Raw genomic sequence first — 27,575 nt, 5'->3', positions numbered from 1 at the left:
AGACTCAACTTCCCTCAGCCACAACAGGTGGAAACTGAGGCAGCAGCCAGCCAGGTGAAGGCGCCGGCACCCCTGAGAGCAGCCTCCAGGTGCAGGGAGGTCGGCTGAGTCCAGGCAGCCGCTGAGAACTAGAGCCCTTGCTGCTGGGTCTCTGTGAGTGGAAGGTGGTAACACAGGCACTCGGGGATGTGGTCGTGTGGGTGTGTAGATATGCATGTGAGCATGGGCTAGTCAGGATGTCAATGTGTGTAAACGTGGTTCATGAGTGTATGATTCTGTGTGTGTGTTGTGTGTACCAGTGGGAAGTGAGGGGACACCAAGAACTTTATCGGTGGTCCCTCCGGTCATCAGGTCCTCCCACCAGCACGGGGCAAAACCAGAACATACTTGGGAGGCGAAGGCCACTAGGAGGAGGGCAGGGACACGTTCTGGGAACGGGGCTGTGGCCGCATTCGAGGCTGACAGGCGGCAGGTGGTGGCAGAACCCATTCCCAACACCCTGGATTCTTCCTCGACTCTGCCGAGCTGGGGAGTCAGGCCGGGGGCGGGGGACTTCTCGTGCTCTCCAGCCACCTCCGGAAGCACGTGGAGAGCACGCGTGAGGGACAGTGGGCGCCCGTGCGCCTGACTCTCCTTGACCCCTCTCCTACCCTCTGGCAGCACAATCTCCCCTACAGCACACCTCAGGGCAGAGGGCAAAGGCCGGTCCTCCGCTCCGTTTTTAAGGAGGCCCCGGACTGGTGGAGCCCCGGAGGTGGAGTGAGAGTGCCGCACTGGGCTGGTCCTGGGTGCCGGTGTGGTGAGGAACGCAGCGCCCACGGAGGCAGCCATGGGGCTGCTGTCTGGGGACACGCTGGGGCCCCTGGCCGTGGCCGTGCTCATCTTCTTGCTCTTGCTGGACCTGATGCACCGGCGCTCACGCTGGGCCCCACGCTACCCACCAGGCCCCACGCCGCTGCCGGTGCTGGGCAACCTGCTGCAGGTGGACTTTGACGACCCGTGTCCCAGCTTCAACCAGGTGAGGATGGAGGGGTGGGGAGTGCCCAGCGGCGGTCCTAGGGCCCCACCTAGCAGAGGACAGAGGGCCATGGGTGAAGCCACAGGCCGGAAGAGGACTGGGCCAAGAAGAGGTGGATTTGAGAGGCCTCCTGAGGGAGGGCGTTTGTTCAGGGCCCGAGAACAGTTTGGATTTTCCAAACAGAGGTCAGAGAGGACAAAGGCCAGCAGGTGGGGGGTTTACAAGATGGCGACAGGCTGAGGATTCAGCCAGCCAGCTCTTCAATTATGTGAGCCTGAGTCCCTGAGGGTCACGTTGAGAGGAAAGGTCTTGAGAATGGGGGAGATGTCTGGTCATGAGCTCTATTTAAATCAGGCGAGTTAAGGTTGAGAGAGGCACAGTGATCTGGTTCAAATCTTTTGCATCCATGAGACCTTGGGCCTCCCTGCTCCCCTCTGTGAACCTGGGTTTCTTCACCTGTAAAATAGGATGCTAACTTGGCCTGCTGGCCATTTTGTGACGCTTGCACAGTCCTAGCTGGGTCTGTGAGTAGGATGGTCTCATCCAGCTTGAGTGCCTCAAAACTAGTGGATGTAACTCCCGGGGCTCACAAGACTAGATTAAGTCCTTGCAGTTGCTCGCTGCTGGAGGGGGCCCAGAGGTGTCCAGAGGCTAACGCCAGGAGGCTGGGCCCACAGCCTGGCGGGGCCTGGGCTTGCCAAACACCCTCGACCTTTGGCCTGCAGCTGCGGCGCCGCTTCGGGAACGTGTTCAGCCTGCAGCAGGTCTGGACGCCGGTAGTCGTGCTCAACGGGCTGGCCGCTGTGCGCGAAGCGCTGGTGTACTGCAACCAGGACACTTCCGACCGTCCACCTCCGGCTGTCTACGAGCACGTGGGTTACGGGCCGCGCGCCGAAGGCAAGTGGAGAGGGCAGGCCGCGTCCCTGCAGGTGGAGGCAGAGTCGTGGAAATTCGGTGCAGGAAAGAGCCAACCAATTTGAGGGGGCGGCAGCTTGAGAACGGAGACTGGGCCAAGCGTTGGGGAAGGAGAAATTGGATGAGGCTGAGGGCGGGGGCTTTCTAAGAGAGGGCGGCCCAGGGTCACTGCGAACGCTAAGGAGACGTCGGTGTGGGCAGGAAAGAGGACAATGTCGGGGTAGGTAGTGCAGGAGCAGGCCAGGACCTTCCCCAGGTGGAACCAGGTCGCCGTGAGCAAAATAGAAAGTGGAGCCAAGACGGGCGCCAAGCAGGGGTGACTCGGGGAGCAATGCTGCCGACAGAGAATGGGACCTGTTCCCGATGGAAAGGGGTGTCAAAGTGGGCGGGATTTAGAAGGGGAGGGCCAGGCCAGTGTGGGCGGGCAACCCCGAGAACTTCACCCACGGGGGCGGGGATGTGAGCAGATCCCCGGGAGGGGCGGGGCCAGGCCAGAGCCACGCCCACATGCCCGCCCCGCCCCCAGGAGTGATCCTGGCGCGATATGGGAAGGCCTGGCGAGAGCAGCGGCGTTTCTCCCTGTCCACCCTGCGCAACTTCGGCCTGGGGAAGAAGTCACTGGAGCAGTGGGTGACTGAGGAGGCCTCGTGCCTCTGTGCCGCCTTCGCAGACCAGGCCGGTGAGTGCTGGGGCTGAGGGACACGGAGGTCTGGGAGGTTTGGAGAGGTCTGGGAAAGAAGAGATGGAGGCGTGCCCTACCTTGCACTGTCCCCTTCCAGGACGCCCCTTTAGCCCCAAGGACCTCCTGAATAAAGCAGTGAGCAACGTGATCGCCTCCTTGACCTTCGGGTTCCGCTTCGAGTACAACGATCCTCGCATCATCAAGTTGTTGGACATGATGGAGGACATATTGAAAGAGGAGTCTGGCTTAGTGCGCCAGGTGCGGGAAAGGAGCTCTGTAGAGGCGGCCTCGGTCCTCCAGCAAGTCCCTCCCCCGGAGGAGGACTTGTGTAGAGGGCCAGTGCAAGAAAGGGTTTTCCGGGATAGGCACCTGCAAGGAAAAGGTCTGGAAGTGGGAGATGGCAGACAGCCCAGGTAGGAGAGGCCTGGCGATCTCAGCGCACTTAGGGGTGGGAGTACGCTTTCACTGGAAGGGACCGGTACCCACGATATGTACATTTTAGGTGTATCTTTTGGGCTCAGGGCCAGGAGAGAGGGGCAGGGTCTGAACTTAGGGAGGAACAAGGTCGATGGTGGAGACACTGGAGGAAGCTAGGACTTGACTGGTGAGCGCCTGAGCACCAGGAGGTCCCAGGGACCCATGGCTGTGACCCGCACAGGTGGTGGAAGCTGTGCCCGTGATCCTGCGCATCCCAGGGCTAGCCGCCAAGGTCTTCCCGGGGCTGAAGGCCTTCATGGCCCTGATTGATGAGTTGATCACCGAGCAGAAGATGACCCGGGACCCAACCCAGCCACCCCGACACCTGACCGATGCCTTCCTGGATGAGATGAAGGAGGTAAGGTGATCAGAAGACAGATGTGTGTTGAGGGCCAGGAGGCAAACTCGGGGCTCTGTATCACCCAGGGATCAGACACCTGGGCTGACCAGAGCAGGGTGGGAGGCCATGTGGGGATTCACCTCTGTCCCTGAGCTTACCTTCCTGGTGTGACCCAGGCCAAGGGGAACCCCGAGAGCAGCTTCAATGATGAGAACCTGCGCCTGGTGGTGACCGACCTGTTCTCCGCTGGGATGGTCACCACCTCGACCACGCTGGCCTGGGCCCTCCTCCTCATGATCCTGCACCCAGACGTGCAGCGTGAGTCCAGCCTGGGGTTGGTGCTGGGGGGACGAGGACAGCCCGAGGCCTCTGAGCTCGGTTGATTTGGCCACCAGCACCAGGTCTGTGCAGGGCCTGAGCCTCAGCTCCGATGTCACAGCCACTCCTCCAAGTAGATGCAGTGCTACCCGGGTGTCAGGAGGAGGCAGGAGGCCAGCCCTTGGTTCTGACCACCACGAGGACACTTGTTTTCCAGGACGGGTCCAGCAGGAAATCGATGAGGTGATCGGAAAGGTGAGGCGACCAGAGATGGGGGATCAGGCCTTCATGCCCTTCACCGTGGCCGTGGTCCATGAGGTGCAACGCTTTGCGGACATCATCCCCCTGGGATTGCCCCACATGACATCCCGTGACATCGAGCTGCAGGGCTTCTACGTGCCAAAGGTAGGCCTGCGGCTCTCCCAACCCCGCCTCCACACCACCTGCCACCTGGTAGCTGCAGTGAGTGTTGCCAGGTCGGCCAGGACTGGAATCCAAGCCACCCCATCCTCATGGCCAAGGTACTTAATGTCCCAGCCTGGGTGGGCGTGGACGAGAGCAGAGCAGGGCTGACTCTGTCCACTCAGAGCCCCCGGTCAGGAGGGAAGACAAACTAGAACATGTCTCAGCGTTGGAGCCCGGGCTCTGAGGGGAAGTAAGGGCACCTGCCACGGGCAGAGGGACGGTGCTGAGAAGCGTCTTGGGCTGAGGGTTACTTGAAGAGTTCGGGTGTGTGCCAGGCAGTGTGTGTGCCATGTGTGTTTAGTGGCAGGGTCTGGGCACCCCTCACCAATCGAGACCCACCCATGCCAGACATTTGCCACCAGGGGACGACACTCATCACCAACCTGTCGTCAGTGCTGAAGGATGAGACCGTCTGGGAGAAGCCCTTCCGCTTCCACCCGGAGCACTTCCTGGATGCCCAGGGCCGCTTCGTCAAGCAGGAGGCCTTCATACCCTTCTCCGCAGGTACCTGGGGGTGGGGTGGGGTGCCCGGTTTGCTTCCCCATTCTGAGGGCTCTTGGAGGGGGAGACCCTGGCTCACAGAGCCCCCGTGCCCACCCACAGGCCGCCGCGCATGCCTCGGGGAGCCCCTGGCCCGCATGGAGCTCTTCCTCTTCTTCACCAGCCTCCTGCAGCACTTCAGCTTCTCGGTGTCTGCCGGGCAGCCCTGCCCCAGCGACCATGGTGTCTTTGCCTTCCTGGTGACCCCAGCCCCTACCAGCTCTGTGCGGTGCCCCGCTAGAGGCAGGCACCCTGCCCCAACCCGCTCCTCAGCCATAGCCCTGATGCTCAATAAACCGGTGTCTGGTGTCTCCCTCCTGACTTGAGTCCCCCCTGGTCCCCTGACCAGCCCCTGGCAGTCATGTGGCCTCAGCAGTCTCCCCAAAACCAGCCCCACCTCCCAGCCTGATTCATCCTTACCTGGCATTTGACACCGTTTAACAGATGGGTGTATTGAGGCTCAGAGTGTCCTGGGGTGTACTGTGAGATGGGTGTACTGAGGCTTATTCCCAGTCACCCTGGAGAGCTAAAATTGGTTACCGGGCATAGTGACAAAGCTTATATAAATAGGTCCTGGCTTCTGCTGGGAGGAGCTCACATAGGCTGGGGAGAGATTTCAGGCCCCTATGGGATAAGGGGGCCCATCAGCTCAGACACCCACATTTCAGGCCCAGCCAAACTCACCTTGCTCCACAGGCTGCAGCCAGCACCTCAAGTCTGCGGCCCCAGAAGGTGGGGAGGGGACACTGGGAAGTGATATGCCAGGTGAGCCCCCAACGGTCAGTGCTCGTCAGGCAGGAATTCTTCCCAGGAGGGAGCCACCTCCCTGGGCCTCTTTATAGGATGGGCCCCCTTTCCCTGCCCCTTAAGGACACTCATCCCCCAGCCCCTGCCCAGTAGGAGTTGCCACTCAAGGCCGCGCTAGAGCTCGGCTCCAACCCGGGGCTCCATCCTCTGAGGGGCCAGGTGAGGCCGGGCTCTCAGGAAACTAGGCAGGGGCCGGAAATGAGCCCGTGTGGATCGCGGCCGTGCCCTGGGGCAGGGTCAACCTCGGATCCTGGGACAGTGGGATGGCAGAGCAGAAGGAAGCCCTCAGAGCTCAGAGGAGGACACCCTGTCTCTCGTCCTTGCTGTGCTACGACACCATGTGACCTTGGGCTTCTGTTTCCCCTTCAGCCAGTAGGAGGTTTGCCTCTGATGGCTGCCGGGTCCTGTGTTCCTGCACCGACTCTGAGGCTGTGACCTTCTCAGCCTGGAGCCCCGGCCAAGGGCAGGGACCCCCATTCTCCAGCTCCTGCCCCCAGTCTGGTCTGGACTGAGCTCACACAGACACCAGCCAAGGGCTCTAATGACTGTCTGCTCACCAGAGTCTTGGGCAGACTTCTTGGCACATTGAGGTTAAGAGCTGGGAGACACCAGTCAGGCAGGCCAGAAGCACCAGCCCCTGATCAAGCCAGTTGTGCCTTCATGACAGTCAGCTTTTGACATTCAGGGAAACTTGTCTGTCCCTTGGCACTGACTCAGAACACCAGCCAGGGCCCCCTTGAGTCTCCAGAATACCCACTGTCGTGGGCTTAGTGGCAGTGTTGTAGCCATGGGTTCCGGGAAACAAACTCACTCAGAAGGACAAAGCAGATAGCGGAGTGCAGTTTATAACACCCGCAGGCCCAGGCAGAGTCTCCTCTTAGCCGAGGACTCGACCAGTTTTTGTGAAAACCTTATATACCCTAAGTGCACTCGCTCAAACCCACCTCCCCAAATTCCTTGAAACTAGTCTGGACAAGGTAAAAGAGAGATTGATCAAAGTTAGCCCATGATTCATGTGTCACAAGACTAGATAAACAGTGGATATTTATCAATAGGACTGTGGTCATAATCCGATAAACATAATGGAATTTATGACTTTGTTCTATTACAGAGATAATTAGCATATTCTTTTAGGCAATGGAGAGTTAAGTACAAGTCCTGAGGCTCTTTTATCCAGGGCGATCTGGTTTCCCATTGGTATGCCATTTCTCTAGGCCTGGCACACAGTTCAGAGTCCTATGGTGGAGGGGAACCATGCGTGTAGCCTAATGTTCGCAGCCTGGCCTGAGGCAGAGTCCAGCTCTGTCTGTTTCCTCCTTCATTCCCCCCTCTTGATGCTCTTAACTCATATTATGAGCATCACTCATAGGGATATATTGCACCCTGGCTCTCCGACCGCCAATTTGGGAGAATGACATCAACCTTTGGGTTACAAAGTTCATAATACATTGTAAAATTCAGGGTCCACAAAGCAGAACTATCAAGGCAACTACAACAGTGGCTAATATAGTTTTCCACCAATCGCCCTTCACCCAAGATAGGACCGAAGTCCAGAAAGGAAGGTTTTCATTTGACATTGCTTGTACCTGGTTTTTCATGTCATCTAAAGCAGGCGAAAATTGCCAGATAAGTCAGGACTGTATACACAACATTCAACCTTAATTATGGCACAGGTCCCTCCTTGAGCAGCTGTGAGTATGTCCAAAGCCATTCCATTATGAATTACCGCTTTTCTCATTTTGGATTTGCTTTCATTTAAGGCTTGGATGGCTATTGTTCTATCTAGGAGGGCCTGTTTTGTAAAATTAGTCAAGGCCTCTACTTTAATCATAATATCTGTTGTCCCGATAGAGGGTACGAATAAGGGACCATTGAAACACAGATCTTGTCCACCTAGCATGTAAATCAGGTAGATTTACCGGGGCTTGTTGTAGGTTAGTCTTTTGTTACACTGGCATTTGTGTCAAATGTAACCCCATGACCCGAGTCTATTGACTGACTGTAGGTCTTACACCAAGAGAGCAAGGAGAGGTTATGATTGACAAGAGAGAGGAAAGTCTCTTTTTGTCATCCCAGAAAAGAGCAGAGTGGTTTAAAATCTCCTTGGCAGAGCGGTGACACCCACCAAGGAAGACCCTCCATCACTGTCAGAGGCATAGCCCCACATACCAGCAGCTGGAAGTGTTGCGGAAGTCTGCGTAGGAATGTGCCCATGAGATGAAAACTTTGTCCTGAGTTGAAAGGGAAGTTAAAATCAAAATCACGTTGATGAGCCAAGCAGCAGGAGCTGATTGTGCAGCTTTATCCTGAAGGGGCTCGTCCAGGGTCTTCTTTCCCTTCTTCTTAAGGATGGTCTTAGTCTCTCGAGGGTCAGCGGGGTCCCTTTGTGCAGTCCACTCAGCGTTTTTTGGGTCTGCGCGGTATGTCCTCTTCACCCTCGTATGATGGATCCAAGGGGCAGTACCTGCCACTTTAACTGCAGTAGGGGTAGTTAGAATAACATGAGGGCCCTTTCACCAAGGGGCTAGCAGATCATGTGTCCAATATTTGACCCGTACTTGGTCACCAAGCGTAAACTCATGAATCTGTTCCCCAAGGGGGAACAGCACCCTTTCTTGTACAAACTTAGTTACCCGATTTATTACCTTACCCAGTTCCATCTGCTGTGAAATCCTATCCCCCCTTACCTGAGGCAAATTTGTTGACACCTGTATTATTATGGGAGGGAGCCTCCCATACACAATTTCGTATGGAGAATAGCCTTGGGACTGTGGGGTCATCCTGAGTCTGAGCAGAGCCGTCGGAAGCCAGTCCACCCAGGAGCAGTCAGTCTCTATGATCCACTTGGAGAGTCTCTCTAATGTCCGGTTGGTTCATTCCACCGTCTCTGGGCCTATATTCAGTGTGCGGTTTCCATTTGATGTGTAAAGTTTTGTTTACTTGTTGTACTAAATCAGCTACTTTAAGCCGGACCATTGTCTGAACCAATGCTGGTAGGAAGTCCAAATCTGGGAACTATTTCCCTAAGCAGGCAGTGGGCTACTTCTGATGCTCCTTCAGTCCAGGTAGGAAAAGCTTCTACGCATCCTGAGAACGTACACACCTTGACCAGCAGGTAACAGTAGTGTCGGTGAGGTTTCATTTCAGTGAAGTCCACTCCCAGGTGTTCAAAGGGCAGCGTGCCTTTCAGCTGAATGCCCGGAGGTTTTTGTCTGAATAGCCGAGAGGCAGCGTTAACCTGTGAGCAGGCAGCCTGGCCTAGGCGGGTCGCTTGGTGTGTTTGGCTACCAGAGTGTGTGCCAGCTCCTTTGGTACCAATAATTTGCCACTTGGCAATTCCCACCACCCCTTTTCAGTCTTGACGGCCCTTCCGCTTTGGCTAACCTGACGGCTGTTGTCCTTGTTGTATCAGGCTGGTGCCATCAGTGTATAGGACCCAACTAGGGTCTGGACCCTTGTGTCCTTCCTTAAAACAAACCCCAGCGACCTTACCTCCTCCCTGCGGATCTGTGCCTCCTTCTTCAACACCCGGGAACCTGCTTCCATCAGCAGCTGGAGCAGTGCTTTTGTCCCTTCCCAGCACTTTTCCTTGGTCTCAGCGGCCAGCAGCAGGCCATCCCCATATTGTAGGAGCCAACATCCATACTCTTCCAGATGGAATGAGTCCAGGCCAGAAGCCAAGGCTTCCCTGAAGATGGCTGGGGAGTTCTTAAACCCCTGTGGGGGAGTCCAGGTGAGCTGTGGTTTGGTGCCCCCAATGGATCTTCCCATTCAAAGGCAAAGATGGGCTGTGACGCTGGGGCGAGGCATACGCAGAAGAAGCCATCCTTGAGATCCAGGCGGGTATAAACTTGAGTCCTCGGTGGGAGGAGGCTCAGTAAGGTACAGGGGTTTGGAACAGTGGGGTGTAAAGTCACAGCAGCCTGGTTGACTAGCCTGAGATCCTGTACAGGCCTATAGCCCTGTCCTCCTTCCTTTCTGACTGGCAGGATTGGCGTATTCCAAGCCGATTGGCACTCTACTAGAATGCCCGCCTGTTTCAGTCTATTGATGTGGGGCAGTATGCCGGCCCATGCGTCTATCGGTAGCGGGTACTGGTGCTTTCTAAACAGGATGGTGCCTGGTTTGTGTTCTATTATCACTGGGGCTTGATGTTTAGCCAGACTAGGGGGCAGGGGGCTTGTCTTTAGCCCAGACCTCGGGGAATAATTGAGTTAGCTCTATCTCTTGCTCTTCCGGCCCACCCGGTTCTTCCTTCAGAGGCTCATTCAACCTCCACTCATCTTGGGGGGCTCTTGAGAAAGAGAGCAAATAAGTCGAAGTGTCCATCCAGAAGGTGGGCCTCTCCTCAGGGGAGAAAGTCACTTGTGCTCCTAGTTTGGAGAACAAGTCTCTTCCCAACAGGGGTACTGGGCACTCAGGAATGTAGAGGAATTCATGAATCACTTGGTGCCCCCCCATCTGACATTTTCTGGGCTGGCAAAACGATTTAATCCTCTCTTCTCCCGATACCCCAGTTACAGCGGTAGTCTTTTTGGACAGTGGTGCCACAGGTTTTACTACTGACAGTTCTGCTCCTGTATCCTCCATGAAGTCAATGTTTTGGTCCCCTGCTTTTAAGGTTACCATGGGCTCTCCGGGACCTGGTATCTCTGAGCCCCGGCAGCCCTATTTAATTTCCAAGTCAGCAAGCCCCACAACTGGGGGAGCTTCCTCTTCTTTCCCTACCTTAGGGCATTCATTCTTCCAATGGCCAAAAGCTCGGCACTGGGCACAATGGTTTTGGGCCTGGGGTCTCTGTTGGGACCAGTTGAAGGACTGTCCTGTCCCCGGGGCAAAGGAGGTTTAACGGAGGGCCCGAGATAGATAGCTAGCATTGCAAATCTCTTGTCTGTTCTCTTTGGTTCCCTCCGGTGCTCTGGGAGAGCGCAGTCTCTGCTTAATTCCAATGTCTCCCTCCCCTTCTTGTCAGTACTCACCAGGAGAGGTGGGTATAGCTTGGGCGGTCTGGCTGAAGCCGGATCCTGGAAGTGCTGGCCAGAGGCTTCTGTCACTAGGATCGGAGCCTGCCAAGGTGGTGGCTCTGTGACCTCGGGGAGAGCTGGCGGAGGAGCAGCGGCTGCTGCAGGACTTCACCTGGCCCTGGATCGGGCATTAAGGCAGCCTCCGATCCTGGTCGAGCACTGGGCCAGTGGGCGCGTCATTGTCCAGTACGGGGGAGGGGTCAGTTCATCCCCGTCCACATCCCATAGAATTTCCTTTTCTATCATCAGTCAATTTTTGTGCCATTGATATTTTTCCCTTTCCCTCCTGGATACAGAACCTTGTCCAAGTAGGAGGGTCTTGAGCTAAACCCAGCCATGAGTCCCTATATGGATATTGATCTGGGTGTCCTGGCTCTCCTGTGACTGCTGTATAGACTGCTTCCTCTATTTTTAAGTTCATGGTGTCCTCTGGCGGCCGTCCTACTCCCATAGGGGGCCATTCCACCTCACAGAGTATGTGAAGGCGGTTAGGCGTCATCTTCACCCCATAGTCTCCTCCAAATCCCTTCTCTAAATTTTTAATCCTGCACTCCAGTACAGTTGTCCTAGATTCACTTCCCCTCATCTTGCTTACCTTCTCGGGCCTTCTTCTACTTTTCCTTTTCGTTCTGTGCGGGAAGCCAGTGTGAGGAATTCCGCCCGTGACAAGGTCATGAGGAAGGAAGCTGACATACGCAAGGTCGTGATCAGACTTCAGGGGTCCCCCTGGAATTTCCTGAGCATGTAACCCAACAACAAAAAAAACAACAAAAATCTGCCGGCTTTTGTACTCTGCTTTTCCACTCTTCTGATATTTTCTGGAAAAAAGTCAACTCAGGGCTTTAGTCTTCTGCATTTGAAAGGGATGTTTCAGTTAAACCCCCTCTGATAGCTCTCTAGCTTGCCTAACAGGTTCCCTGGACCTCTTACAGCTTGTGAATGGTTTACACCCCCCCTCCCTCCAACTGTGAGAGGCACAAAGCTTAAAAGCATCTTAAAGAAACAGAGCCTTTTCTAAAGAGTTAAAAATCATATTGGTGACGAGTTTTCACTGTTGACTTAATGATTGCCTGCCAGACCTCCATATTCTCTATCTTTTAGGCACCTGGGAGGATGTTAATCAATGTAAAAGGGATTGAAAAAAGATATATAGTAGTTTTGATGTTAGCAACACTAGACTTTTGAGTTAATTACTTTTTTCTTTGTTATATATCACTGCACTCCTCTTGTGTCCTTGCTATGTAAGAATGTAACTTTATTTAGTGCTTTCTGAGAATGGCACCAGACTTTGGGTGGATCAACGCAAATAAGTCTTCTGGTTGACAAACCCTTATCAGAAAAAAGGCTGTAAAATGTTAATTGGCCCTTTTGGCCAGAAGATGATGTAAATTACCTAAGACTTGTGTATACAATTAGGTATGCAGAGAGAAAAGCCTCGTTTTGATAAGAATCTGGACTGCTAACGATGCATAACTTTGTGTTACCCATTGATCTCTATGTACAAAAAAAGGTATAAAAGGCCTTTCTAGACAATAGGGGCTCTGGAGCAGGTCGCTGGACTGGTTTCCCCGTGTCTCTCTCTCCTTTTTACCCTTTCCCTCCCTCTCCTCTTTGCTTAAATTTCAGGCTGAATTCCCATCTGGGGCGCGGAGGCTCGCTAAGTCTACTTACTTGCCCTGGCTGTTAAAACCCGCACAAAAGGGAGCCTAAGGCGAGGCACCCTTAGATATTCAAGCAAGAGCCGGTGGCCCAACGTAGATGGTGCAGATTCCTTGTCTGCAATTTTATTGGTCTTCCACGTAATCCAAGTTATTCAGCCCTCTTTCTCCACTTAATTTTCCTACTACACTATTTCTTCCTAATCTAATCTTATATTAATAAATAAATAAGTTTTCCTCGCCAACGCTGTCCCCGCTTCTAATTCCCTGGATCCACCAGGGCTGGACCCCAGCAGTTCTGTCTATGAAGTTCTCAGTACCATGTGTACTTCTGGTATTGCCACTCAGTGACACTTAAATTGCCATTCTACCTCCTTCCTAACTGGGGTAAGAAGAGCCTCACCTGCCAGGTCCCAGAGGGAGAAGGGGATTGGTGTGTCTTCACCTGCTGGTCAGCATAGATGAACCAGAACACCACGTGGTCCAAGATTGTTTGTCCCTTAAAGTTCATTCTACCTTGGTGGGCTTGATCAGGTGCAGATGAAAACACAGATGGGTTAAATATCCCATGTCCCAGGCCATCTCCGGAAAAGCCAATTCATACTCACTTATGTATACCCCTATCTAGCCTAACAATTCCGAGGGGGTCAAGAATTTCACAGCAGATGGGACACCTCCTGGGGAAAGGCAGAATACAGGCATACAAGGACCAGTTTCCTATTCTAAAAATCTCCTGGCGATCGCTGGTAATAATTTTCCCTAAGTCGGCGTGGACACACCTCCTAAATGACCTTTACAAATTCACTTCCTAAGCCCTAGCAGGCTCATCGACCTGTGTACCAAGCAATCGCCGCCTGCCTATTCCAGTCTCCTGTGGGTCCGTGCCCCTTCTAGTCCCTCCCAGGGGGATGCTCAGGCCCCCTCTTCCACCCTGCCGGGTGGGTTCCTCCTCACCTGAGTGTTCAGTTCCCCTGCTGCTGTCCACTACCTGCTAACATGATAGGTCCGGGCGTTGAGAAGCAGAATCCTTCCAAAGGGTGAGGTGCCTTCCCCCTTCTAGAAGATCTGAGCCACAAAGCCTCGGAGTAGTAAATGGGACTTATCTCCTCAAAGTGAGGAGATTCCTGGCCCATGTACCAAACATTGTAGCCACGTGTTCCGGGAAACAAACTCACTCAGAAGGACAATGCAGATAGCGGAGTGCACTTTATTACACTGGTGGGCCAAGGCAGAGTCTCCTCTTAGCTAAGGACTCGACCAGTTTTTGTGAAAACCTTATATACCCTAAGTGTACTTGCTCAAACCCACCTCCCCAAATTCCTTGAAACTAGTCTGGACAAGGTAAAAGAGAGATATGATCAAAGTTAGCCCATGATTCATGTGCCACAAGACTAGATAAATAGTGGACATTTATCAATAGGACTGTGGTCATATCCCAATGAACATAATGGAATTAATGACTTTGTTCTGTTACAGAGATAATTAGCATATTCTTTTAGGCAACGGAGAGTCCAAGTACAAGTCCTGAGGCTCTTTTATCCCAGGGGTCTGGTTTTCCATTGGTATGCCATTACCATAGACCAGGGTACAAAGTTCAGAGTCCATTGGGAGGGGAGCCATGCTTGTAGCCTAATGTTTGCAGCCTGGCTTAAGATGGAGTCCAGCTCTGTCTGTTTCCTCCTTCAGCAGGAGGTGGTGTTCCTGCAGCTTGTTGGCACAGGGGCTGTGGACGAAGCCACACTGAGTTTGCAGAAACTTGAGGACCCTGAAAGGAGGAAACCGGGCCTGCAGAAGCAACAACTGTGGATTTATTGGACACAGGGTCACTCGTGGCTCCGAGTCTTGGGGATGTCAGAGGCTGGGAACCATCCCAGCCAGAGCTTTCTCAGGAGCTGGGGGACGCAGCCCCCGGGCCTTTCCTCCACGATGTCCTCCTCGGAAGCTTCTAAAAAGCACAATCAGACACGCCCTGTGGGTGCTGTGCTGGAAGGAACCTTGCCCAGGGCTAGGGTATCCTCTTTTGCCAGAAGAACAGGTCAACATTGCTAAAAGGGCAGAAACCTTCCAGCAGCCCAAGGGGAGTGGCCTCAAGTCCTTTCAACGCAAGAAGGAAGAAGGACGCAGGGGGCTCAGTCAGGAAAGACTGGGCATCAGACTACCTGGGCTTCATCCCTGCCCCCTTCCTGGGCCAGGAAGGTCAGGTATCTGTGCCTTCTGCAGGGTCCCTGTGATGAGGGAGCAGGGCAGTCTTGCTGCACAGGGTGGGGTCTGCTGTCTTACCTGAAACGTACACGGCCGTCTCCTTTCGGGCCTTCTTAGTCTCCTAGGAAGGGAGAAGGGGCATGGGTCGGGATGAGGCTGGTTCTACGTTGTGCAGCTGGGGAAACGGGCCTCACTTCACAAGAAGTCAGGGGAGGCCAGGTTTCAGATCCACTAGCCACTCAGACCGTGTCACACCTCTCAGCTCCACACAGAGCTGTTGCTTCACTGGGATGGCAGTTTGACTCAGTGATCTTGGGGTGCCTCATCCTCCCCCAACCGTTGCCACGGTGGTATGAGCCTGGCCTCTCCACTCCACCCTGCAGAGCCCAGGGGCTCCCCAGGAGGACACACACAGGGACGGTGTTCCAGTTGAGCACCAGGCTTCTTTACCTGCCATCCTGGGGTCCCTGCCACCTCTTCCTTTTCAGTCACCCCCTTCGCACCAGGAATGAGGCTGACTGGTTCCTCCCCCGGGTCCCCCACCTGCTGCTCCTCCATAGGCAAGACAGCAGTTTCTGCCTTGGGGGCAGTGTCGTTTGGTCCTCCCATTGCCTTGGGGCTCATGGCCTGCCTGCAAGGAGGGGCAAGAGGGCGCTATATGGGCAAAAAGGCCCTCTGATGCCCTATGCCTCCCCTCCTGCTGTGCACACTTGGAGTGCACAACCCTGCCTGCTGTGTACACTTGGAGTGTGTATCCCCTCCTGCTGAGCACACTTGGAGTACGCATCCCCCGCTTCTGTGCACACTTGGAGTATGCATCTCCTGCTTCTGCGCACACTTGGAGTGTGTATCCCTTGCTTCTGTGCACGCTTGGAGTGTGTATCCCTTGCTTCTGTGCACGCTTGGAGTGTGTACCCCTGATTCTGAGTGCATTGGAGTATGCATCCCCTCCTGCTGTGCACACTTGGAGTATGTATCCCCTGCTTCTGTGCACACGAGGAGTCTGCATCTCCTCCTGCTGTGCACACTTGGAGTGTGTATCCCCTGCTTCTGTGCACACTTAGAGTGTGTAGCTCTTTGTTTTTCCAGGGAAACGCTTCCCTTAGCTCGAGGTGTGGTCGGGTTGTTAGTGTCCTAAAGGAGACCCCTTCTATCCCTGGGGCCCTGACCATGCTCTGGACAAGTTCCTGTCTCAGGGAGCACTGACAGGTGACAGCCCCAGCCCCCAGTCCTTCCTGGCCAGGCCTCACTTCCCTCAGAGTCATGCTTCTTCCCACTCCTGACTCCGCGTCTCTACAGAGGGAAACGGGCCATCACATACAGCTGAGAGTGCCCAGGGTCCTTCCCTGCCTGCCCATCCTCTGTGTGTGTGCCCACCAAGGAGGCCCAGGACAGCCACCCCACTCCAGGGGAGGAGGAGTCCTCAGCCCTGACCCCCCTGAGTGGTCACGGGGTAGCACTTATCCATCGGCCCCCACACTGGCCTTAAGGTCTCCCCGATGGGCTGTATGACAGGGAGAAAGAGAGAAGGCTGAGGTGACGTGTCAAGGGCTCAGTCACGCATTGGTCTATGTCAGTGCATGCTGCAGACACCGAAGACTGCGAAGGGTTTCAGGAAGCTTCACACTAACAAATGATTGATGTCTTTAAACATAAAACGCTGTATTCACAAAACAAGGACTGGTGCTAAAATAACAATGTTCCAACAATAACCTCTAACTCCTTTTTAAATTTCATTTTGGCTCAATTGGGCCTGTTGTGGTGCATGGACTCTTCATTTCGGCGCTTGGGCATTTTGGTTTTTTTTTCCTGTAGCTCCATGTGCACAGGTTTCTCTCTAGTTGCTGGCCACATGCTTAGTTGCCCCATGGTCTGTAGGATCTTAGTTCCCCTACCAGGAATGGAACTGGCATCCCCAGAATTAGAAGGTGGAATCTTAACCAGTGGACCACTAGCAAGTCCCTACAACTTCTAATTCTTCAAAAACAGAAATATGATCCTGGGAATTAAAAATCCAATCACAATGTAGAGGATAAAATTGAAAACGTTTCTCCCAGAATAGAGAGATCAGGCACTGCAACGGCTAAATCATAGATCTTTCTGAAAGAAGGAACAGAATCAACAAACTGGGGTGCAGGGAAAATCCCAAATAAATACCATTCATGTGTTATTGAGAATTTTCCCAAAGATGCAGCACCTGAGATTGCAGAGAGAAGGAATCGCCAAGTCTCCAGGAAAATGGATGAAGGAGACCCACCCCAGATGATGTCATTACTAAATACTGAAACACCTAGGATGAAAAGAAGAACCTAAAAACTTCCAGATATGAAGAAAGTCGTCAATTAAGTTTCGTAACACTTTTCAGCACCAATCTTTGAAACCAGAAGAAAATGAGGATTTTCAAAATCTGCGAGAAAATTATTTCTAGTCTGAAATTCTGTACATAGTCACACTGACTTAAATACGCAGTAAGACCTTTTCAGACAGGTAATATCTAGGACTACCCCTCGGGAATATCTGAGGACTACCCCTCAGCACCCTGGACGTGGGTGTATCTCTTCACGGTTGCTCCAGCAAAGCACAGCCTCTGCTCCTTACCTTGGATGAGGGGTATCTGCTCACCATCCCCGTTCCTGATCTTCAATATGGGATAGCTCCTCCGGGACAAATATCAATAACCTCAGATATGCAGATGACACCACCCTTATGGCAGAAAGTGAAGAGGAGCTACAAAGCCTCTTGGTGAAAGTGAAAGAGGAGAGCAAAAAGTTGGCTTAAAGCTCAACATTCAGAAAACAAAATCATGGCATCCGGTCCCATCACTTCATGGGAAATAGGTGGGAAACAGTGGAAACAGTGTCAGACTTTATTTTGGGGGCTCCAGAATCACTGCAGATGGTGACTGCAGCCATGAAATTAAAAGACGCTTACTCCTTGGAAGAAAAGTTATGACCAACCTAGACAGCATATTGAAAAGCGGAAACATTACTTTGCCGACTAAGGTCAGTCTAGTCAAGGCTATGGTTTTTCCTGTGGTCACGTATGGATGTGAGAGTTGGACTGTGAAGAAGGCTGAGCGCCGAAGAATTAATGCTTTTGAACTGTGGTGTTGGAGAAGACTCTTGAGAGTCCCTTGGACTGCAAGGAGATCCAACCAGTCCATTCTGAAGGAGATCAGCCCTGGGATTTCTTTGGAAGGAATGACGCTAAAGCTGAAACACCAGTACTTTGGCCACCTCATGCGAAGAGTTGACTCATTAGAAAAACTCTGATGCTGGGAAGGAGTGGAGGCGGGAGGAGAAGGGGACGACCGAGGATGAGATGGCTGGATGGCATCACTGACTCGATGAACGTGAGTCTGAGTGAACTCCGGGAGATGGTGACGGACAAGGAGGCCTGGCGTGCTGCGATTCATGGGGTCGCAGAGAGTCAGACATGACTGAGCGACTGAACTGAACTGAACTGAACCCCTCAGCACAACTGCAGGTTGTGGTGACCCCAAAATAAAAGATAACATGGGCTCCACATGTGAACGAAGTGACGTACTCACCAGAATGACGGTGAAGGGAGGTCCCAGGACAGCTGAGCCTCCGACCTCAAGGATGTCTGTCCAGGAGGGAAAAGGGTGGAGGGCTCCATGAAATATGTCCCCAGCGAAATGATCATATTGATAAACCACCTAACTTGTCTTAAGTGTATAGCAAGGAGATTAATTGTTTTTAAGAGACAGTTTAGATGTATTAATTATAGGTTCTGCTGCTGCTACTGTTGCTAAGTTGCTTCAGTCGTGTCCGACTCTGTGTGACCCCATAGACGGCAGCCCACCAAGCTCCCCCGTCCCTGGGATACTAAAGTTTAAAAAAGAGGAGAAAATCAAAACTATACAGAAAGACTGATGATAGCATACTACTTGACTCAGAAATGCTGTTTCCATAGTTTTAACATGTAAACCCTCAGTATAGAGCTTAACAAAATGATGCCCCAAGCCTACTAGAATGACTTTCAAAAAGGAAAATCCTGGAAATGATATGGATCAAACGGATCCTCTCGTTCTTTGCTGGAGAGAATGCAAAGTGGATACCAGCACTTTGGAAAGTTTCAGTTTGCTAGGAAACTAAGTACACATTAGCACAGGATCCCAGCACCCCCTGCGTGGTGCTTACCTGAGTAAAAGAAAAACCTATGTTTGCACAAAACTTGTACATGAACATTACAGTGGTTTTATCTGAAACTGCCAAAAACTGGAAACAATCCAAATGCTTCTCGTCCAGTCGGCGGCCACACCGCAGGGCATGCATACTCAGGACAGCTACTGGGCAATGAGAAGGAACAAACTACTGCGGACCACGCGCAGGCGTCCTGTGCTCAGTGAGAGGCTCAGAGCCACACCCGGGGGCGGCCCTGTGGCCCAGCGGCTAGGACTCCGTGCCTGCACTGCAGGGGCTCGCATTTGAGCCCTGGTCGGGGAACCCAGATCCCCAGGCCTGCTGCGTGGCCAGATAAATAAATACTAGGTACTGGGATGTTTCCATTGACATGACCCTCTTGCAAAGGCAAAACTATGGGGCCAGAAAACCATTCACTGGGTGCCAGGGGCTGGGAGAGGGGGAAGGGTATTAGTGAGTATGGGGGAATTAGTATTAGTGAGCATGGGGGATTTTTCTGAACTGATTGGAGCTGTTCTGGATCTTGGCTATAGTGGCAATTTCACAGTTGTATACATCTGTCAAAACTCACAGGACGGTACACTAAAAAGCATGGATGTCACTCTATTTAAATGTTCCTAAATTTAAAAAAAATGAATTAAAAAGAGCCCACTTTGTGGGAGAGGAATTTAAAAGCCAAAATGTCATAAAAGTCAGCAAAAAAAGCAAAAATAATTCTTAACTTTTAACAACTAAAGATGTCTTTACTCAAAACATTTAGAATGCCAAAACCTAGGATATAAACATGAGGAAGACTGGAGAGAGGTGAGACGCCTGTTGGAGGTGGCAGTAAGTGTTCAGTTGTTACAAGAGCTAAATCCTCACCTCTTGTTGTAATAATTCATTAGATAATGTTTAAATCTCATCAATCTAGATAAAGCAGGATAAGCTTTCTATTTAGAACACAGGAGGCAAAATCAACGGCTTCAACCAGAAAGGTTTCCACCCTGGGCTGTGAGAATTGTGGGTGAAGAGGATCAGGACAAACAGCAGACTTTTTCCAAGTCTTAAAACTTTGATCCATCAAACTATGTACACACATATCTTTGATGTCAATAAAGTTTTTAAATGCAAGTTTGGTCAATGAAAATAAAAACATTAAGGAAACAACCTAGGACTCTGTCTCTCAAAGTGAAAGCTGCTCAATCGTGTCCAACTCTTTGCAAACCTACGGACTATTCAGTCCATGGAATTGTCCAGGTCAGAATACTGGAGTGGGTTGCCCTTCCCCTTTCCAGAGGACCTTTCTGACCCAGGAATTGAACCGGGGTCTTCTGCACTGCAGGCGAATTCTCCACTCACTGAGCTATTAGGGAATCCTTAAGGTACCCGCCCACCTGGGCCTTCTTAGGGGCTCTCCAACCTCTGACAGTCACTTCCTAACTCTAGCCCACACATCTCCGTGCTGCTGGGTCACAGAGAAGCTTGTCCCCATGAAACTCTTCTCTTCCCAGTAGCGAAAGAGGGAGAGCAGGGGGCCTCCAGAGACCAGGCATGTGCCTCTAACATGTCACCTTGGGCAGCCTGGGTCCAGTCACTGTCCCTCTGGGAGCCTAAGTTTCCTCCTCTACAAAGTGGGAGCTGCTGGTGGAGGCGGGAGAATGGATACACGTGCATGTATGGCTGAGTTTTTCACTGGTCACCTAAAATTACCACAAAGTGTTAATTGGCTATCAGTTCAGTTCAGTCGCTCAATCGTGTTCGACTCTTTGCGACCTCATGAATCGCAGCACGCCAGGCTTCCCTGTCCATCACCATCTCCCGGAGTTCACTCAGACTCACGTCCATTGAGTCAGTGATACCATCCAGCCATCTTATCCTCTGTCGTCCCCTTCTCCTCCAGCCCCCAATCCCTCCCAGCATCAGAGTCTTTTCCAGTGAGTCAACTCTTCGCATGAGGTGGCCAAAGTACTGGAGTTTCAGCCTTAGCATCATTCCTTCCAAAGAAATCCCAGGGCTGATCTCCTTCAGAATGGACTGGTTGGATCTCCTTGCAGTCCAAGGGACTCTCAAGAGTCTTCTCCAACACCACAGTTCAAAGGCATCAATTCTTCGGCACTCAGCCTTCTTCACAGTCCAACTCTCACATCCATACATGACCACAGGAAAAACCATAGCCTTGACTAGACGGACCTTAGTCGGCAAAGTAATGTCTCTGCTTTTGAATATACTATCTAGGTTGGTCATAACTTTTCTTCCAAGGAGTAAGCGTCTTTTAACTTCATGGCTGCAGTCACCATCTGCAGTGATTTTGGAGCCCAGAAAAATAAAGTCTGACACTGTTTCCACTCTTCCCCATCTATTTCCCATGAAGTGATGGGACCAGATGCCATGATCTTTGTTTTCTGAATGTTGAGCTTTAAGCCAACTTTTTCACTCTCCATTTCACTTTCATCAAGAGGCTTTTTAGTTCCTCTTCACTTTCTGCCATAAGGGTGGTGTCATCTGCATATCTGAGGTTATTGATATTTCTCCCAGCAATCTTGATTCCAGCTTGTATTTCTTCCAGTCCAGCGTTTCTCATGATGTACTCTGCATATAAGTTAAATAAGCAGGGTGACAATATACAGCCTTGACGTACACCTTTTCCTATTTGTAACCAGTCTGTTGTTCCATGTCCAGCTCTAACTGTTGCTTCCTGACCTGCGTACAGATTTCTCAAGAGGCAGGTCAGGTGGTCTGGTATTCCCATCTCTTTCAGAATTTTCCACAGTTTATTGTGATCCATACAATCAAAGGCTTAGGCATAATCAATAAAGCAGAAATAGATGTTTTTCTGAAACTCTCTTGCTTTTTCCATGATCTAGTAGATGTTGGGAATTTGATCTCCGGTTATAATTGGCTATAACCCAGCACAAAATAAAGTTTTTCTTCACCATTCACCTGAAACTGTCACGTTTCCTGGCTATACTCCAACACACACACACAAATGCTGCTGGGGGCTGCGAGGTTTCACCAGATTGTCAACCCCTAATCTGGCTAGTGACTCTCAGTGGACATCCAGCTTCCATGTGTGTTTTCCTGACTGAGGGCTGGGAGTAGGGGTTTCAGTCACAGGTCCCTGGACCTGCAGTGTCCAAGAGGATATGTGACCCCAGGCAGGTGTCCTGCTCACCACCACCCCCTTCACGTGCAAATGTGGAACCATATTCCAAGGCTACTCACACAGTAGGGGTCATCTGTTCCTGTCGGTTCGTCTAGGTTCCTGCCACGGACCCTGAGATGAGCTTATGGCCACGGAGCCCTGAGGTGACCATACAGCCAGCCCGAGGGGGGGCGGGAATGTGGGTGGAGAGCGGGGCTTTGTTTGACACTTTCCTGAGAACACAGGGAATTTCTCCAGAGTCCTCACACACACACACACAGTTGGTCAATCATTTCTGATCCAGCCGCATGACCGCTCTTGTGCTACGTGAGACAGTCCCCGTAGCCCCTGACAGAGGTCCCCACCTGTGATGACTCCACAGCAATCTCATGGGCAGGGGCTGTTTTCCACAAAGACCCCTGAAAAGAGTAGTACACCACGCCTGCAGGTAGATGAAGAAAGACTAGTTAAAACATTTAAAAGAGTAACGTAATTATATTTAAATATCAGTGTTTACAATATGGTAGAAATGGTAGATTTTTAAAGTATTTTGATCTGTGATAGACATTAGACATTAACTTACTAATGTGTGAGGGGACAGCTATTCAAAAGATGTAAGTAAATATTTGAAGATCACTTTTGTAGGATATGACTTGGTTATATGTGTTTTGAGGGGGGAGTTTGCAAGGATGTGTTTTGGGAGGATGCATGGGTTTTAGAAAACAACCCTGCTGCCTCCCTACCCCCGGACACAACTTCCCTCAGCCACAACAGGTGGAAACTGAGGCAGCAGCCAGCCAGGTGAAGGCGCCGGCATCCCTGAGAGCAGCCTCCAGGTGCAGGGAGGTCGGCTGACTCCAGGCAGCCGCTGAGAACTAGAGCCCTTGCTGCTGGGTCTCTGTGAGTGGAAAGTGGTAACACAGGCACTCGTGGATGTGGTCGTGTGGGTGTGTAGATATGCATGTGAGCATGGGCTAGTCAGGATGTGAATGTGTGTAAATGTGGTTCATGAGTGTGTGATTCTGTGTGTGTGTTGCGTGTACCAATGGGAAGTGAGGGGACACCAAGAACTTTATCGGTGGTCCCTCCGGTCATCAGGTCCTCCCGCCAGCACGAGGCAAGGACCAGAACATACTTGGGAGGCGAAGGCCACTAGGAGGAAGACAGGGACATGATCTGGGAACGGGGCTGTGGCCGCATTAGAGGCTGACAGGCGGCAGGTGATGGCAGACCCATTCCCAAGACCCTGGATTCTTCCTCGACTCTGCCGAGCTGGGGAGTCAGGCCGGGGTCGGGGGACTTCTCGTGCTCTCCAGCCACCTCCGGAAGCACGTGGAGAGCACGCGTGAGGGACAGTGGGAGCCCGTGCGCCTGACTCTCCTTGACCCCTCTCCTACCCTCTGGCAGCACAGTCTCCCCTACAGCACACCTCAGGGCAGAGGGCAAAGGCTGGTCCTCCGCTCCCTTTATAAGGAGGCCCCGGACTGGTGGAGCCCCGGAGGTGGAGTGAGAGTGCCGCGCTGGGCTGGTCCTGGGTGCCGGTGTGGTGAGGAACGCAGTGCCCACGGAGGCAGCCATGGGGCTGCTGTCTGGGGACACGCTGGGGCCCCTGGCCGTGGCCGTGCTCATCTTCTTGCTCTTGCTGGACCTGATGCACCGGCGCTCACGCTGGGCCCCACGCTACCCACCAGGCCCCACGCCGCTGCCGGTGCTGGGCAACCTGCTGCAGGTGGACTTTGAGGACCCATGTCTCAGCTTCAACCAGGTGAGGATGGAGGGGTGGGGAGTGCACAGCGGGGGTCCTAGGGCCCCACCTAGCAGCAGACAGTGGGCGCTGGGTGAAGCCACAGGCCGGAAGAGGACTGGGCCAAGAAGAGGAGGCGGATTCGAGAGGCCTCCTGAGGGAGGGCGTTTGTTCAGGGCCCGAGAACTGTTTGGATTTTCCAAACAGAGGTCAGAGAGGACAAAGGCCACAGGTGGGGGGTTTACAGGATGGCGAAGGCTGGGGATTCAGCCAACCAACTCTTAAATTATGTGAGTCTGAGTCCCTGAGGGTCACGTTGGGAGGAAAGGTCTTGAGAATGGGGGAGATGTCTGGTCATGAGCCCTATTTAAATCAGGTGAGTTGAGGTCGAGAGAGGCACAGTGATCTGGTTCAAATCTTTTGCGTCCATGAGACCTTGGGCCTCCCTGCTCCCCTCTGTGAACCTGGGTTTCTTCACCTGTAAAATAGGATGCTAACTTGGCCTGCTGGCCATTTTGTGACACTTGCACAGTCCTAGCTGGGTCTGTGAGTAGGATGGTCTCATCCAACTTGAGAGCCTCAAAACTAGTGGATGTAACCCCCGGGGCTCACAAGACTAGATTAAGTCCTTGCGGTTGCTCGCTGCTGGAGAGGGGCCCAGAGGTGCCCAGAGGCTAACGCCAGGAGGCTGGGCCCACAGCCTGGCGGGGCCTGGGCTTGCCAAACACCCTCGACCTTTGGCCTGCAGCTGCGGCGCCGCTTCGGGAACGTGTTCAGCCTGCAGCAGGTCTGGACGCCGGTAGTCGTGCTCAACGGGCTGGCGGCTGTGCGCGAAGCGCTGGTGTACCACAGCCAGGACACTTCCGACCGTCCACCTCAGGCACTCTACAAGCACCTGGGTTTCGGGCCGCGTGCCGAAGGCAAGCAGAGAGGGCAGGCCACGTCCCTGCAGGCGGAGGCAGGGTCGCGGACTCTCGGTGCAGGAAAGAGCCAACGAATCTGAGGGGGCGGCAGGTGGTGAAAGGAGACTGTGCCAAGCGTTGGAGAAATTGGATGAGGCAGAAAGCAGGGGCCTTACTAAGACAGGGCGGCTCAGGGCCACAGCGAGAGTGTAGGGGACATTGGTGTGGGCAGGAAAGAGGACAAAGTCTGGGTCGGCAGGGCAGGGGTAGGCCAGGACCTTCCCCACGTGACAAACGTGGTCTCGGATGGTAAAATAAAAAGTAGAGCCAAGATGGGCCCTTAGAAGAGGAGCCTCGGGGAGCAGTGTGGGCCGACAGCGAATGGGACCAGTCCTCAGATGGAAGAGGGTGTCAAAGTGGGCCGGATTTGGGAGGGGAGGGCGAGGCCATTGAGGGCAGGCAGGGCGGACAGCTTCCCCCACGGGGGCGGGGCTGTGAGCAGATCCCCGGGAGGGGCGGGGCCAGACCCGAGCGCCTCCCAAGTGCCCGCCCCGCCCCCAGGAGTGATCCTGGCGCGTTATGGGAACGCCTGGCGCCAACAGCGACGCTTCTCCCTGTCCACCCTGCGCAACTTCGGCCTGGGGAAGAAGTCGCTGGAGCAGTGGGTGACTGAGGAGGCCTCGTGCCTCTGTGCCGCCTTCGCCGACCAGGCCGGTGAGTGAGTGCTGGGGCTGAGGGACACGGAGGTCTGGGAGGTTTGGAGAGGTCTGGGACAGAAGAGATGGAGGCGTGCCCTACCTTGCACCTTCCCCTTCCAGGACATCCCTTTAGCCCCATGGATCTCCTGAATAAAGCAGTGAGCAACGTAATCGCCTCCCTGACCTTCGGGTGTCGATTCGAGTACAAGGATCCTCGCATCGTCAAGCTGTTGGATGTGATGGAGGATGGGCTGAAGGAAGAGATGAAAGTAGCGCGCCAGGTGCGGGAGGAGGAGGCGGCCTTGGTCCTCCAATGAGCCCCCCCCCCCCCCGGAGGACTTGTGTAGAGAGCCAGCACAGGAAAGGGCTTTCCTGGAAAGGCACCAGCAAAGAAAAGTCTTAAAAGTCGGGAGAGATGGCAGACAGCCCAGGTGGGAGAGGCCAGGTCGGGGTCATTGCTCTTAGGGGTGGGAGTACGGATTCACTGGAAGGGACCGGTATCCATGATATGTATTTTTTATGTTTATCTTTCTGGGCCTCGGGCCAGGATAGAGGGGCAGGGTCTGAACTTAGGGAGGAACAAGGTCGATGGTGGGGACACTGGACGAGGCTGGGACCTGACTGGTGAGCGCCTGAGCACCAGGAGGTCCCAGGTTCCAAGGGCCCACTGCTGTGACCCGCACAGGTGGTGGAAGCTGTGCCTGTGCTCCTACACATCCCAGGGCTGGCCGCCAAGGTCTTCCCGGGGTTGAAGGCCTTCATGGCCCTGATTGATGAGTTGATCACCGAGCAGAAGATGACCCGGGACCCAACCCAGCCACCCCGACACCTGACCGACGCCTTCCTGGATGAGGTGAAGGAGGTAAGGTGATCAGAAGACAGATCTGTGTTGAGGGCCCAGGAGGCAAATTCGGGGCTCTGTATCACCCAGGGATCAGACACCTGGGCTGACCGGAGCAGGGTGGGAGGCCACGTGGGGACTTCACCTCTGTCCCTGAGCTTACCTTCCTGGTGTGACCCAGGCCAAGGGGAACCCCGAGAGCAGCTTCAATGATGAGAACCTGCGCATGGTGGTGGTCGACCTGTTCTCCGCTGGGATGGTCACCACCTCGACCACACTGGCCTGGGCCCTCCTCCTCATGATCCTGCACCCAGACGTGCAGCGTGAGTCCAGCCTGGGGTGGGTGCTGGGAGGACGAGGACAGCCCAAGGCCTCTGAGCTCGGCTGGTTTGGCCACCAGCACCAGCTCTGTGCAGGGCCTGAGCCCCAGCTCCGATGTCACAGCGCCTCCTCCGAGTAGACACAGTGCTACCCGGGTGTCAGGAGGAGGCAGGAGGCCAGCCCTTGGTTCTGACCACCACGAGGACACTTGTTTTCCAGGACGGGTCCAGCAGGAAATCGATGAGGTGATAGGGAAGGTGAGGCGACCAGAGATGGGGGATCAGGCCTTCATGCCCTTCACCGTGGCCGTGGTCCATGAGGTGCAACGCTTTGCAGACATCACTCCCCTGGGAGTGCCCCACATGACATCCCGTGACATCGAGGTGCAGGGCTTCCACGTCCCAAAGGTAGGCCTGCGGCTCTCCCAACCCCGCCTCCCCACCACCTGCCACCTGGTAGCTGCAGTGAGTGTTGCCAGGTCGGCCAGGACTGGAATCCAAGCCACCCTGTCCTCATGGCCAAGGTACTTAATGTCCCAGCCTGGGTGGGCGTGGACAGGAGAGCAGAGCAGGGCTGGCTATGTCCACTCAGAGCCCCCGGTCGGGAGGGAAGACAAACTAGAACGTATCAGAGCATTGCAGGAGGCCAGGCACTGAGGGGAGGTAAGGGCACCCTGCCACGGGCAGAGGGACGGTGCTGAGAAGCGTCTTGGGCTGAGGGTTACTTGAAGAGTTCGGGTGTGTGCCAGGCAGTGTGTGTGCCATGTGTGTTTGGTGGCAGGGGTCTGGGCACCCCCTCACCAATCGAGACCCACCCATGCCAGACATTTGCCACCAGGGGACGACACTCATCACCAACCTGTCGTCAGTGCTGAAGGATGAGACCGTCTGGGAGAAGCCCTTCCGCTTCCACCCGGAGCACTTCCTGGATGCCCAGGGCCGCTTCGTCAAGCAGGAAGCCTTCATACCCTTCTCCGCAGGTACCTGGGGGTGGGGTGGGGTGCCCGGTTTGCGTCCCCATCCTGAGGGGGTCTTAGACGGGGAGACCCAGGGTCACAGAGCCCCCGTGCCCACCCACAGGCCGCCGCGCATGCCTCGGGGAGCCCCTCGCCCGCATGGAGCTCTTCCTCTTCTTCACCAGCCTCCTGCAGCACTTCAGCTTCTCGGTGCCTGCCGGGCAGCCCCGCCCCAGCAACCACGGTGTCTTTGCCTTCCTGGTGACCCCAGCCCCCTACCAGCTCTGTGCGGTGCCCCGCTAGAGGCAGGCACCCTGCCCCAACCCGCTCCTCAGCCATAGCCCTGATGCTCAATAAAACCGGTTTCTGGTGGCTCCA

At 53.8% G+C, this 27,575-nt stretch overlaps 1 protein-coding gene and 1 pseudogene across 1 annotated transcript; one reads left to right on the top strand and one right to left on the bottom strand.

The window, feature by feature from the left end:
* LOC114113832 (uncharacterized) overlaps nucleotides 1-831 on the bottom strand; it is a 6,868-nt pseudogene extending 6,037 nt beyond the window's left edge.
* CYP2D6 (cytochrome P450 2D6) lies at nucleotides 752-27,575 on the top strand. Its single transcript, NM_001245974.2, is given in 9 exon segments — nucleotides 752-1,018; nucleotides 1,744-1,915; nucleotides 2,460-2,612; nucleotides 2,713-2,873; nucleotides 3,274-3,450; nucleotides 3,609-3,750; nucleotides 3,968-4,155; nucleotides 4,578-4,719; nucleotides 27,322-27,575. Coding segments are annotated over 9 exon segments (1,503 nt in total). The 5' UTR covers nucleotides 752-829; the 3' UTR covers nucleotides 27,501-27,575.

The sequence above is a fragment of the Ovis aries genome, chromosome 3 (genome assembly GCF_016772045.2).
Source record: "Ovis aries strain OAR_USU_Benz2616 breed Rambouillet chromosome 3, ARS-UI_Ramb_v3.0, whole genome shotgun sequence".
Classification (NCBI taxonomy): Eukaryota; Metazoa; Chordata; class Mammalia; order Artiodactyla; family Bovidae; genus Ovis; species Ovis aries.
The sequence above is the reverse complement of the archived record's forward strand: the minus strand, read 5'-3'. Positions and strand labels throughout refer to the sequence as shown.